General features: G+C 41.0%; 2 protein-coding genes and 1 long non-coding RNA gene across 4 annotated transcripts; 2 read left to right on the top strand and 1 right to left on the bottom strand.

Moving 5' to 3' along the window:
* The first annotated feature begins 1,267 nt into the window (after nucleotides 1-1,267).
* Nucleotides 1,268-6,804, top strand: LOC104799593 (indole-3-acetaldehyde oxidase). The gene is made up of 10 exons (XM_010522193.1): nucleotides 1,268-1,493; nucleotides 1,762-3,438; nucleotides 3,547-3,806; nucleotides 3,875-4,084; nucleotides 4,166-4,384; nucleotides 4,543-5,511; nucleotides 5,769-5,864; nucleotides 5,945-6,043; nucleotides 6,127-6,316; nucleotides 6,412-6,804. The coding sequence occupies exons 1-10, from the start codon at nucleotides 1,361-1,363 to the stop codon at nucleotides 6,633-6,635; spliced, it is 4,077 nt and encodes a 1,358-aa protein (XP_010520495.1). The 5' UTR covers nucleotides 1,268-1,360; the 3' UTR covers nucleotides 6,636-6,804.
* On the bottom strand, nucleotides 6,627-12,389 carry LOC104799592 (indole-3-acetaldehyde oxidase). Of its 2 annotated transcripts, none has more exons than XM_010522191.2 (10): nucleotides 12,002-12,389; nucleotides 10,031-11,746; nucleotides 9,680-9,939; nucleotides 9,385-9,594; nucleotides 9,083-9,301; nucleotides 7,789-8,757; nucleotides 7,610-7,705; nucleotides 7,371-7,469; nucleotides 7,101-7,290; nucleotides 6,627-7,019 (listed from the first exon to the last, which is right to left on the bottom strand). In XM_010522191.2, the coding sequence occupies exons 1-10, from the start codon at nucleotides 12,321-12,323 to the stop codon at nucleotides 6,793-6,795; spliced, it is 4,308 nt and encodes a 1,435-aa protein (XP_010520493.1). In that variant the 5' UTR covers nucleotides 12,324-12,389; the 3' UTR covers nucleotides 6,627-6,792. The 2 variants fall into 2 exon arrangements, with proteins under 2 accessions (XP_010520493.1, XP_010520494.1); XM_010522192.2 differs by having other exon boundaries at nucleotides 10,031-11,807; nucleotides 11,904-12,389.
* LOC104799591 lies at nucleotides 8,290-9,076 on the top strand. The gene is made up of 3 exons (XR_769593.1): nucleotides 8,290-8,382; nucleotides 8,483-8,640; nucleotides 8,740-9,076. It is a non-coding gene; the product is annotated as an uncharacterized LOC104799591 (long non-coding RNA).
* Nucleotides 12,390-13,993: the final 1,604 nt, after the last annotated feature.

Consider the following 13,993-nt stretch of genomic DNA (forward strand, 5'->3'; position numbering starts at 1 on the left):
AAGGTGTGTATATCTTTACCAAAAAAAAAGATAAAGTGTGTGTGTGTGTGTGTGTATATATATGTGGATGTATTTTTCCCATCATAATATTATGAGCGTGTAACTATATGCTTCATATATTGCACCTATCTTTTCTCATATGATAAGATAACGGCGGAAAGAGAGGACGCTACTCCATCTTCAAAATTTTCTTTCATTTTAATTTTTTTTATATGAAAGATTCAAGAAATTGGTAGTCACCATTTATGGAAGTGGCCGTGGACCATCAAATCTAACGATGTTGGAGCGTAGGATTCGGTCAGTGGCTGTGGCAAAAAGTGATAATACTATATCGATCGAGGGGTTTAGAAATTAGAATTGGTACAACTATTATAAATTGTCATTTAAATTCAACTTTTACTCATGTATGGTAATTTTAAAAAATAATAATAATACCAATCTAAGTCTCTAAACTATCTTTATATATATAGATTTAAATGAGAAGGGCATTGCAATAATTATTTCCATCACTACCATCTCTTCATTTGGTTCTACCATGTGATTATTTTTATGCATGCATGCTTAGAAATTAGAATTATATATTAGAAAGAATTTAATCAAATGGACCTAAGCCCTAAACTTTATTATTTAATTAAATATATCTAGGTATGATATTGGATTCCATTAAAACGTCTAACCAAATAGGAATTAAATTCAAAAGAACAACACATAAGAGAATCATGTGGAACATACGTAAAATATACCAACTAAATGGTTGAAGATGGGCTAATTATCAAATCATTAACTATAAAATTTATGATTTTATAGGATTTTAAATATAATTTCAAGTGCAAAAAATATAGACGAAAAAAATCCATATTCCTATTATTATGAATATTTTGCTGAGAATTTTTGTAATTTTCAGATGTATTTAAATCCCTTAAAATCAAACAAATCTCCTGTGAATTGTAAAAGTTTACAAAAATTTATGAAAAAACTAGGACAATAAGTTAAGTTACTAAAATGATTAAAATGAATATCATCCAAAAGTAGAGTTCTGATCTGATGACTAAATTGACATTATTTCCCTTTAAAGTATATTATTTTTAAATTAGGCGAAAACATGTCATTATTCCAAGAACTCCCCTTTAATTCTTCTGTTCTTCATTCTTCAACTGCTAACCAAAGCATCCATGGATACATATACACGTGTAGAAAATATACGTATGTAATACTGATACACACGTCTGGTTGATGTGTATATATGTCTACGTCTATCTACGTGGCTGTATTTGCGTGAGAGATAAGGCATTTGTGTATGTATTTGTACGGTGGGCAGCAGAGTTTCAGAGAGAGCGCGTGAGACGGAATTACGCGGAAGATGAGCTTGGTTTTCGCCATTAATGGCGAAAGGTTCGAGCTTTATCTCTCCTCGCTCGACCCTTCAACCACTTTGTTGGAGTTTCTTCGTTATCAGACTCCATTCAAGAGCGTCAAGCTCAGCTGCGGAGAAGGTCATATACAACATATCCCCTGTTCTTCATCGTCCTTATACGCTTACATATATTCAGCTAAATGCACATATACAAGCGCGAACAAAGTATGTATATGCATACGAATGTAACTAACATAGGACACTGAATCTTAGTTCTTGCTTTGTCGTATAACAATGGGACCAAATCTGAATTCTAGGAGATTACTGATTGTGCGCACAAGTTGTTTGATTGATTGCCTCTCGTACTGTCCTGACGAGTAAACATTTCTTGTGTTCTTGTGTTTCAGGAGGATGTGGAGCTTGTGTTGTACTTATGTCCAAATACGATCCTGTCCTTAACCGTGTGGAAGATTTCACCATCAGTTCATGCCTCACCCTTCTCTGCAGCATCGATCGTTGCTCCATAACCACGTCTGAAGGGCTCGGAAACAGCAGAGACGGATTCCACCCGATTCACCAGAGATTCGCCGGATTCCATGCTTCTCAATGTGGATTCTGCACTCCGGGAATGTGTGTTTCCCTCTTCTCCGCACTTTTAGATGCCGAAAAGACATCGTCTTGCCCAGAAACCTCACCAGGAGTTTCCAAGATGACGGTTCTCGAGGCGGAAAAGGCTGTCTCGGGTAACCTTTGCAGGTGCACCGGTTACCGTCCCATTGTCGATGCCTGCAAGAGTTTTGCTTCGGATGTGGATATTGAGGATTTAGGATTCAACTCGTTTTGGAGAAAGGGAAATGTGAACAAAGAAGAAATGCTCAGAAGATTGCCTCGGTATGATCGTAACAACGATATCTGCACATTCCCGAAGTTTCTGAAGGATGAGATAAAGTCTGAAATGGTTTCTGATCCGAAAAAATACCGCTGGTGCAGCCCTACCAGTGTTCAGGAGCTTCAAAGCTTATTGGAAACTTGCAAGGCTACTAATGGAGTATCTGTCAAGTTGGTGGCGGGTAATACGGGCACTGGGTACTATAAAGCCGAAAAAGATCAGAAATACGACAAATACATAGATCTAACTCGTATTCCCGAGTTGAAAAAGATACAAAAAACCGATGCAGGGTTTGAAATTGGAGCAGCGGCGACAATATCTAAGGTTATCAAAGCTCTAAACGAGAGAAAAGAGTTTCAGATCTATCCTTATATGGAACAGATGTTTGGAAAACTTGCTAGCCATATGGAAAAGATCGCTTCGAGATTCATCAGGAATCTCGGTAGCATCGGGGGAAATTTAATGATGGCGCAAAGGAAACAGTTTCCTTCCGACATGGCGACGATACTTCTCGCAGCAGATGCAACGGTAAACATAATGAGTTCTCGGGGACTCGAGAAAATAACACTGGAAAAGCTCCTCGAGCGAGATCCATTAGAGTCTTGCGATGTGCTTTTGAGCGTCGAAATCCCGTTTTGGGATCTGGGAAGGTACGAATCTTTCCCCGAAGCAGATTCTGAATTTCTCTTCGAAACCTACAGAGGTGCACCTCGCCCGCTCGGAAACGGACTTGCATATCTGAATGCTGCTTTCTTGGCTGAGATATCTTACAACGAAACGCTGAAAGGTACAACCGTAAGAAACTGTAGATTGGCTTTCGGAGCTTACGGGACCAAACACGCAATCAGGTGTAAGGTCGTTGAGAAGTTCTTGTCCGGGAAAGTAATATCTGATGATGTTCTTTACAAAGCCATCGAGTTACTTCGTGATACCGTAGTGCCCAAAGATGGTACTACGAGCCCTGATTACCGATCGAGCTTGGCGGTCGGATTCCTTTTCGAATTCTTTCATCCCTTAACTCAATCTAGAGCTAAACCTTCAAACGGCTCGTTGAATGGATACAAGAATGGGTTTCACCCGAATTCGCAGAAAACTCTTCCTATGCTATCATCTACACAACATGTTATTGTAAATGATGAATACTATCCAGTTGGAGAACCTGTTATTAAAGCTGGAGCTTCTCTTCAGGCATCTGGTGAGAAACAACATATGCATGATCATATACTGCATAGATATGTTGATTCGTTGTTGTTTTCTTTTGTGATCATCAGTTTATTCATCTTCTCATCTCTTATTATCATAGGCGAGGCTGTTTACGTGGATGACATTCCTTCGCCGTTGAACTGCCTGTATGGAGCATTCATCTATAGCACGAGGCCTAAAGCTCGGATAAAGGGTATCCATTTCGAGGACGATTCTTCACGGGACGGCGTTCTCGATGTCATTTCTTGCAAAGATATTCCAGCAGGTGGACAGAACATTGGAGCAAAGGCTTTCTTTAGTAGTGAATCCTTATTTGCAGATGAAATCACTCAATGTGTTGGCCAGATTGTTGCCCTTGTGGTGAGTCCCTGAGTTTCATCGCCATTTTTACTACCTTTCAATGGTTCCTGACGTATAAAAATTTCCAGGTAGCGAATACACAGAGAAACGCCGATAGAGCAGCCAACCTTGCCGTGGTCGAATACGAAACAGAGGATCTTGAACCGCCGATCTTATCGGTAGAGGACGCTGTGGAGAAATCCAGTTTCTTTCCGGTCCCTCCTTTCTTATACCCTCAACCAGTTGGAGATACATCAAAAGGAATGGCTGAAGCTGAACATCGGATTCTCAATTCCGAGGTGCGTTTTCCTCAACATTTCCAAGGCGAAACGTTAGTAGATCTCTTGGGTTTCATTACTTACACTTTTTTGTATGTATAGGTTAGACTTGGGTCGCAATACTTCTTTTATATGGAGACACAAACAGCTCTTGCTGTCCCTGATGAAGACAAGTGCATGGTGATTTACAGTTCAATTCAGAATCCTCAGTTTGCACATTCCACCATTGCTGCTTGCCTCGGCGTCCCTGAACATAACATTCGCGTGATAACAAGACGGGTTGGCGGCGGATTCGGAGGAAAAACTCAAAAAGCAATTCCCGTAAGCTATCAAGTCCATTTTGCTTACTGTCCGAGAGTTCATTTCCTGTCCCGATCCCAATGATTGATAAAGTTTCAAATGGTTTTCTCGAAAATAAGAAAGGAGTGTTTAATATCCTAAAAACGGCATTGCATGTCTTTTTTCCCCGACACTTTCAGGTTGCAACAGCGTGTGCGGTTGCCGCTAATACATTGCAGCGTCCCGTGAGGATATACGTTAATCGGAAGACGGATATGATAATGACTGGCGGGAGACATCCGATGAAGATAACATACAGTGTCGGATTCAAATCTTCCGGGAAGATTACTGCATTGGAACTGGAAATACTTGTTGATGCAGGTGCAGGTCCTGATATAAGTGCCATAATTCCAAGCAACATAATAGGAGCTCTAAAGAAGTATAACTGGGGAACCCTATCTTTCAATGTGAAGCTTTGTAGAACAAATCTTCCGAGTAGAACAACGATGAGAGCTCCCGGTGATTTGCAGGGTACTTATATTGCGGAAGCCATTATCGAACATGTAGCCTCTACTCTTTCCATGGATACTGACATTGTCAGAGAGATTAATCTCCATACATATGAGAGTTTAGCTCTGTTTTACAAAGGTGGTGCAGGGGAACCCCATGAGTACACCTTACCGTCGATGTGGGACAGAGTGGCTGTATCATCCGATTTCGAGAAACGGGTATCGATGATCGAAGAGTTCAACGGAACTAACGAGTGGAGAAAACGGGGAATTTCCCGAGTACCCATCACTTATCAAGTTGCACTATTTTCAACACCGGGAAGAGTAAGCATTTTAAACGATGGCTCCATTGCTGTAGAGGTTGGAGGGATTGAGCTCGGGCAAGGGTTGTGGACAAAGGTTAAACAGATGGTGGCTTATGCTCTCGGTCCGCTCCAATCTGGTCGAACCGAAGAAATCTTGGAGAAAATTCGGGTGATACAATCAGATTCGTTGAGCATGATCCAAGGAAACTTTACAGGAGGAAGCACAACATCCGAGGGAAGCTGTGAAGCAGTTCGACTCTGCTGCAACTCGCTAGTCGAAAGATTGAAACCTTTAAAAGAAACATTGATGCAGAGATCAAGCGGACCTGTAAACTGGAATACGTTGATTACTCAGGTGCATTTCAGAACTTTCTCTGGGCTCTTTGCTATTAACCATCGTAGAGTCTTTGCTATTAACCATTGTAGAGTTAGCCTGATAATGGCATTAGAAGCTCCATCGATATTTATTTATACAACTTTTTGTTTATATTCATCCATTTATGTCACCAACACCTTATCTTTGATCCGTTGAAGCACCGTTCATGTTTTCTTGTCTTGTCCTTACGCTGATCTTCTTTGTTTTTTCACTCGGATTTGTATCTGCAAACGCAGGCATATGCACAATCCGTGAACTTATCGGCAAGCAATCTGTACACTCCTGATTACACCTCCTCGCGATACCTGAACTACGGAACAGCAGTAAGCGAGGTAAGTGTTTCCTCTTTGGTAACTGATATTATTTGAACCTGAATATCTTCTAACATGGGTTTTTTTTGGCATCGGTGTAGGTGGAAATCGATCTTTTGACAGGACAAACTACGGTTCTAAGGACAGATATCGTGTATGACTGCGGAAAAAGCCTCAATCCCGCTGTTGATCTAGGACAGGTACGACAGGACATTTGAGTAATGAACTTGTCCGAACCTCTCTCAGCTCGCGGATTGAACATATATGTTTCTTGGTGTTTCAGATCGAAGGATCTTTCATTCAAGGGCTCGGATTTTTCATGCTCGAAGAGTATACAACAAACTCAGATGGACTCGTTCTCAATGACAGTACATGGACGTACAAGATCCCGACGACAGATACCATTCCGAGGCAGTTCAATGTCGACATTCTGAACAGTGGGAACCACGAAAAACGCGTACTCTCTTCCAAAGGTCTCTAAAACCATTACTTTATAGATTTCATGAACAACAATTTCAACCTCTTTCAACTCCGTTCTCACTGGTTTTTTCATCTTTTCTGATCGCAGCTTCGGGGGAACCGCCATTGCTCCTGGCGGTTTCCGTGCATTGCGCCACATTAGCCGCTGCAAAAGAAGCAAGGAAACAACTCCGAGCTTGGAAGTCTCACGACGATTCTGGTTCGATGTTCCAGTTGCCGATTCCTGCTACAATGCCGGCTGTGAAAGAAATATGTGGGCTACATATCGTTGAAAGTTACTTGGAATGGAAAATTCGAGAAAACTCGAGATGAATAACCGATGCATACCACATGTAAAACCGAAAGATTGTTGTCAACATATTACCAGCAGTGATACATATTCACGATACACTCCAAAGAAAACCACCGTTGTTGTAAAGTTAACATTCCAAATTCTACAGGAAAGTAAGCATTTGCTGAAAACATGCGGTCAAGTCTTCAATTTCTGCTGCATTTTCCATTCCAAGTATCTCTCGACGATATCAAGCCCACAAAGCTCCTTTACAACTGGCATTGTTGCTGGGACTGGTAAATCGAAGCTCAAATCTAACTCGTCTTGTCCTTTCCATGTCATAAGCTGCTTCCTGGCTTCTTTCACAGCTGCTCGGGTAGCGCAGTGTACAGAGGCGGCCAAAAGCAATGGCGGTTCACCCGAAGCTGCATAAAGGAAAGCAAAAACTCGGAAGATTCGATCCGTCGGGTCATAAGGAACAGCGAAAGAGAGGAGAATGGAAGTACCTTTGGATGAAAGAACACGGTTCTTGTGGTGTCCACTGTTCAGAATCTCTACATTGAACTGTCGGGGAATGGTGTCTACCGTCGGGATTTTATACGTCCATGTGCTGTCTGAAACCATCAGGCCATCCGGGCTTGTGATATACTCTTCGAACATGAAGAACCCCAGTCCTTGAACGAATGCTCCTTCGATCTGCAGACCCGGAAAAAAGTCACAAACATTAGAGACTCAAATCCAGAAACAGGAACATGGTTTCAGTTCTCGGGTTTGACCTGCCCAAGATCCACAGCCGGATTGAGGCTTTTCCCACAGTCGTATACAATATCGGTTTGCAGGATCGTTGTTTCGCCTGTAAGAATGTTTACTTCGACCTGTGTATAAGAACAAAGGAACAAGAATTCATCCAATGCTGCTTAAAGGGAAGATTTTTCATAGAAGAAAGATCGAAATTGCTCGACGTTAGAGCATCGGATTAAGATTTATTCGGTATCCGAGAGATTAGAAAACTTACCTCACTCACTGCAGCTCCATAGTTCAGGTATTGCCCGGTAGCGAAATCTGAATTATACATTGTACTCACTGACATGTTTATGAACTGCTTGTACGCCTGCATTTTGAGTATGAACAATGAGCAAAGGCTGGAAGAATGAAAGTACACGAAGACGGGGGAGAAAGATTCAGAATACGGACCTCTTGAACGAGCATTTCCCAAGTTACGGGACCTCCTGTTTGATCCATCAACCCATTCTTGACCGGAAGAAGTCTTTCCACTAAACTGTTGCAGCAAATCCTCACGGCTTCGCTGCTCGCCTCAGACGTCGTGCTACCGGCAGTCATAGTCCCTTGAATAATACTCAATGTGTCGGATTGGATAACCCGGATTTTGTCAAGTAACTCCTTGCTCGTTCCACATTTGATCAACCCGAGGCCATATGCAGTCATCTGCTTCACCTTTGTCCAAAGCCCTTGTCCTATCTCGATCCCCGCAACTTCGACGGCTATTGACCCATCACTCAAAATGCTCACTCTTCCCGGCGTTGATCTCACGGCCACACCATAGACAGCGGGTACCCGAGAAATTCCGCGTTTTCTCCATAGGTTAGCGGTATTGAACTCCTCAACAAGCTTCATCCTTTGTCTGAAACTCGAAGATTCGCTGACTTTTTCCCATATCAGCGGTAACGTAAACTCGGGGAATTCGCCAGCACTGTCGTCGTGGTATAACCGTAAGCTCTCGTAAGTATGGAAGTTAACCTTCCTGATCAGATCCACCTCCATGGAAAGGTAAGAAGCAACATGTTCAATAATGGCTTCTGCTATATAAGATCCTTGTACATCCCCAGGAGCTCTCATCGCCGTTTTACTCACAACGTTCGTTTTGCAGACTTTCACGTCGAAGGAAAGCGCTCCCCAATCGTATTTCTTCAATGAGCACAAGATTGCACCTGGAATCAATGGACTTATATCTTCATTTGCTCCTGCATTGATCAGAACCTCTATCTGTAAAGCTGTGATCTTCCCGTCGGATTTAAACCCGACACCGTAAGTTACTTTCATAGGATGTCTTCCTCCAGAGATTATCATATCAGTTTTTCGATCGGTATAAGTCCTCACAGGTTTCTGCATTTTGTTTGCTGCAAGTGCACAAGCTGCAGCCACCTGAGAATATACAGAAGAAGGAAATAAATGTATTAATGAAGGATCAACACAAAAACACACTCTACAATAGGGGTGGTACTCGGCTGCGAAGGAGGCCGAGCATGGATTGGACGAGACAAGAAACTCAGACTGCGGGTTTGGATTCAGGTTTTGTGTCGCTTGACGCCTTATACTTTTGGTGTTATAAGGTAATTATAACAAAAATTTGCAGGTTTTTGCTGGTTTGGTTACCCGCAAGTACTTCGGGCATAAAACCCATGGAGACAGATCGAGGCCAGGTACCCAAAAACTCACCATACTAGTCTAGAACAGTTTGAAAACTCACAGGCATAGATTTCAAGGCTTTTCCACCGAAACCGCCTCCAACTCTTCGGGTGATCACCCGAACGTTGTGCTCGGGAATTCCGAGGCATGCAGCTACTGTACGGTGAACGTACTCGGGGTTCTGAGTCGAGCTATAAACCACCATGGAATTGTCTTCATCAGGCACTGCAAGAGCAGTCTGTGTCTCCATGTAGAAGAAGTATTGTGACCCAAAACGTATCTGAAATCGACATTTCAGGACAATGAATCAATACTCTTACAGAGAAAGAAAATTTTTGAAGATAAATGTCTGAAATGGACGACCTCTGATCCAAGAATCTTATGCTCAGCTTCTGACATGCCCTTGGAGACGTCTCCGACTGGTTTAAACTGCATAAAAGGAGGGATATGGAAGAAGCTGGATTTCTCGACAGCATCTTCGACAGTCAGTATCGGCGGTTCTAAATTCTCGGTATCGTAATCGATCACAACAAGTTTTGCTGCAATATTTGCATGTTTCTGAGTATCTGCAATCTGTCAAAAAAAGAAATAGACTCTTATTTTTTTCTCAATACACTTCACAGGAAAGGGATTTTGATATCGAGGAAGAATAGTTTACCACGAAGGCGATTCTATCACCGACGTAACGGGTGATTCCATCTGCGAAAAGATGATCTGATGCAAAGAATCCCTTTGTGCCGACATTTACTCCGCCTTTGGGGATATCTTTGTAAGTAACAATGCCAAGAACTCCTTCTGGAACTGAATCTTGATTGAAACGTATACCCTTGATCCGTGCCAACGGCTTCGTGCTATATATAAACGCTCCGTATAGGCAATTCTCCGGAGAAGGAATGTCGTCTACATAAACAGCCTCGCCTAGAAATATGAAAACATTCAGAATTCAGCAAATACGTACAGTATCAATCTTCATCTTTTCCCTTGAAGGAATCACCGAGATATTACTCACCAGACGCTTGGAGGCAAGCTCCAGCCTTGACAACGCCTTTTCCAACCGGACTATGTTCATGATTCTCGATGATCTGTTGTGCAGATGACAGAAAGGCTGCAGGTTTCGGAGGACCGGGGTTGTGGTAACCATTCTCCTTACCTTCCAACTCCGTCTCCGTCAAGAAATTCTTCGACCCGTTGAGTAAACCGTTCGATAATTCAGCAATTTTTTGGGCTAACGGGCTGAAGAACTTGAACAGAAAACTAACTGCCAAGCTTGACCGATAAGCGGGACTACGAGTACCATCATCAGGTACTATATAATCTTTCAGCAAACCGATTGCTTCATACAAAACTTCATCAGATATCACTTTTCCTGACAGAAACTCTTCGACTTTCTTTGCCCTTTTCGCGCGTTTCGTCCCATATGCCCCGAAAGCTAAGCAACAATGGTTCACTACAATGCCGTCGAGATTTTGATTCAGAGAAATTTCCGCTAAGAAAGCGGCATTCAGAAACGATAGAGCGTTTCCAAGAGGCCGTGGTGCCGCTCTGTAGGTCTTGAAGAGCAAAAGCTTGTTTCTTTCTAAGGAACCGTTGTTTGTAAGATCCTGAAATGGGATCTCGAGGCTTGAAAGCACGGAACTGGATTCCAATGGAGGTCGCTCGAGAAATTCTTCCAATGTGATCCGTTCTTGGCTCGATCGACTGATTATCTTCACCATTGTTCCAACTGCAAGAAGTATCGTGGTGAGATCAGAAGGGAACTGCTTCCTCTGTGCCATCACCAGGTTTCCTCCTATGGTCGCCGAGTTTCTGACGAATCTGTTTGCAATCTTTTCCATATGAGAAGCGATTTGTCGCAGTATATTCGCGTTGGAGGACGGATTATGAGAATCTTGTTCTGTTTTCAGAACCTCGATGGCTTTAGATATCGTAACTGCAGCTCCTAGTTCGATCCCTTTCTCGTTTCCTCTTATCACCGTGAGCTCGGGAATATGCCTGATATCGATGTATTTGTCATACCGCTTTTCCCGTTCTTCTCTGTAGTATCCAATGCTCGTGTTACCTGCGACTAACTTCATCGAAACCCCACTTTCACCATTGTAAGATTCTAACAAGCTTTGAAGTTCTCCGAGATTTCCCGGGGCAGACCATCGATACTTTCTTGGGTCGGAAGACATATCGATCTTGATCTCGTTTTTCAGAAACTCGGGAAATGTACAAATCTGAGATCTATGATCATAAGGGGGTAACCGTCCGAGGATCTCCTCTTTGCTATCTCCTTTCCTGGAAAAGGAGTTGAATCCAAGATCCTCGATGTCGACATCAATGGCGAAACTCTTGCAAGCATCAACGATCGGACGATATCCAGTGCAACGGCAAAGGTTTCCTGAGACCGCCTTCTCAGCTTCTGCAGAAGTGAGATTGGAGAATCCGAGCGGAGGCGGCGGGTGGTTTTTCTCGTTGGATTTCTCGGCGTTTAGGATTGCGGAAAACAGAGAAACGCACATTCCGGGAGTGCAGAATCCGCACTGCGAGGCGTGGAACCCCGAGAATCGCTCGTGGATAGGGTGGAACCCTAGTCTGCTGTTTCCGAGGCCTTCGGAAGTGGTGATGGATCCGCCATTGATGCTGCAGAGAAGGGTGAGGCATGAGCTGATGGTGAAGTCTTCAACTTTGTCAAGAACAGGATCGTACTTTGAGAGAAGGACAACACAGGCGCCGCAACCACCTGCCATGAACAAGAACCAAACCTTGTCGGGGAAAAAAACCCAGATACCAGAAGAAAGAAACTGCAGAGAGAAAACGAAAATCTGTGTTGAAAACAAGTGGAGATGGAATCTGGGTCGGGACAAGAACATCTGAAAATATCATGAAGAAACACGTACCGAGAGAGATGATTCAAGAACATGATTGAAACCGACAGATTAAAGCGTTGACTTTTCAGTACGATGAAGAGAACAGAGAGAAGTATGGATTGTCTGACCTTCGCCGCAACCGAGCTTGACGCTCTTGAAAGGAGTCTTGATGCGCAAGAAATCAAGGAGAGTGGTTGAAGGGTCCATGGAAGAGAGCTCGAGCTCGAACCTCTCTCCGTTAATGGCGAAAACCAGACAGCTCTTTGTCATGTTTCTCAGTGGATCTGTCCGAGTATCTGACAATTTCTCCACTCTCGGTTCTTTTTCTTCCAGACTGTTATTTTCAGCTCTCTGATTGTGTCTGAAGATCTTTGCTTTTGACTCATATGTAATGAAGAAGACCCATTGATTTGCCAATGTACATACATACATATATACATACACATGCATACATACATACGCTTGTACGTAATCCAATGAAATTCGGATAACCGTCAGGCCCACTTGTTGAATGTTATTTAGTTGTAGTTCTATTCCCAATGACGTGGGGTTTATTGAAAAGAAAAGAAATATCCGAATTTTCTCTTATCTATTTATTTATGTATTTTTTTTTGGCACGAGCTAATTTGTCTGTTTATACGAAATTATTTGAGACATTTATTTTACGGGGAGGGGATGCTAGATAGTGACGAGTGTTTGGAACTTCCCCACGTCTTCAACTCAAATCCATTAATTATATTTATATATATATATATATATATATATATATATATATATGATATAAACATATCTATAAAATAATTCTTATTAAAGTATTAATAAAAATAATGAAATATAATCTATTATATTTATTTTTATTAATTTGAAATAAATTAATTTCAATAATTGAAATTAATTTTAGTAATATAGCTACTAATTGGTCATACCTAATAGTCATGTAAAATATGGATTATGTATTGAGTTAATATTTTAGGAAGTGGACATTATTTCGTTAATAACAAATCAATCATTCCTAAGGCATGTGTATTAAAAATGTTTAATTTCTGAATTATAATGAAAAACGAATTTATGTATTAGCTATTCTCGAGATTTAATTGTTTCGTTTTATTGTTGTAAATAAAGGAATAAGACATCTGAAACTTTGTATGGGGGCACTTTTAAAAAAATCTCCACCACATTAAATTGTCTTATATATTTTCAGTTTCATTTTGATTTTTTTTACTCTTAATTATTATTATTTTTTTAAATGAAGAAGACAACTTTTTAAAATTCATATGAGCTAAGATTAGTGATGTAAAACGGACTGGCTCGGACGACCCTGATCGACTCGTCTCGAACCAGTTTATTTTTGGCCCAGTCCGTTCTGTCCATTTTTTTACGAGTTAGAAAAACTTTGACCCAGACCAAATTGTCCGAGCTCCGAGTCGGCTCGCGAGCCAATCCGTTTTTATCTAATTATATGAAAAATTTTAAAATTACATGAAAATTAATCATTTAAAATATACATAAAAAGTGTCATACACCAACAACATCAAAATATAATAAAAAAAATACACCAACATCAACATATCATGAATTTTAATTTGCTATATAAATAGAAGAAATGAAAAAATTAAAGTATGAAACCCTAGTTTTTTTTAATGTCAACTCGCGAATCGGCTCACGAGACGACCGAGCTAGTCCACATGGACTCGAGTTCATCGCGAGTTGGCTTGTTCGACCCGTTTTTATTTGGTCTTTTATTTTTTTAGCCCGACTCGGTAAAAAAAACGTGACTCATCTTGCCATCACTAGCTAAGACCGTGTAGAGATGACATAACTGATGACATAGATTTTTTGTTAATTTTGAGACTAAAAACAAGGTATAAGATACGGTGTAAAAACATTTTTTTACATAATATTTTCACTCGTTTTGTAAACACGTGCCTATTCAACTATAATAGATGATATTGAAAATTTAAAAACTATAAAATAATTATGGAAGGTAGATTTTATTTTATTTTTCTTTAAAATCAATCTATAGAAATAAAACGTTGAAATTAAAAATATATATAAATTTTGGACGGTTCCCACATAATAAGTATATTAATTATTTAAAATTTCCATAAAAATATATAAAT

The sequence above is a fragment of the Tarenaya hassleriana genome, unplaced genomic scaffold, assembly GCF_000463585.1.
Source record: "Tarenaya hassleriana unplaced genomic scaffold, ASM46358v1 Cleome6, whole genome shotgun sequence".
In the NCBI taxonomy this organism is placed as follows: Eukaryota; Viridiplantae; Streptophyta; class Magnoliopsida; order Brassicales; family Cleomaceae; genus Tarenaya; species Tarenaya hassleriana.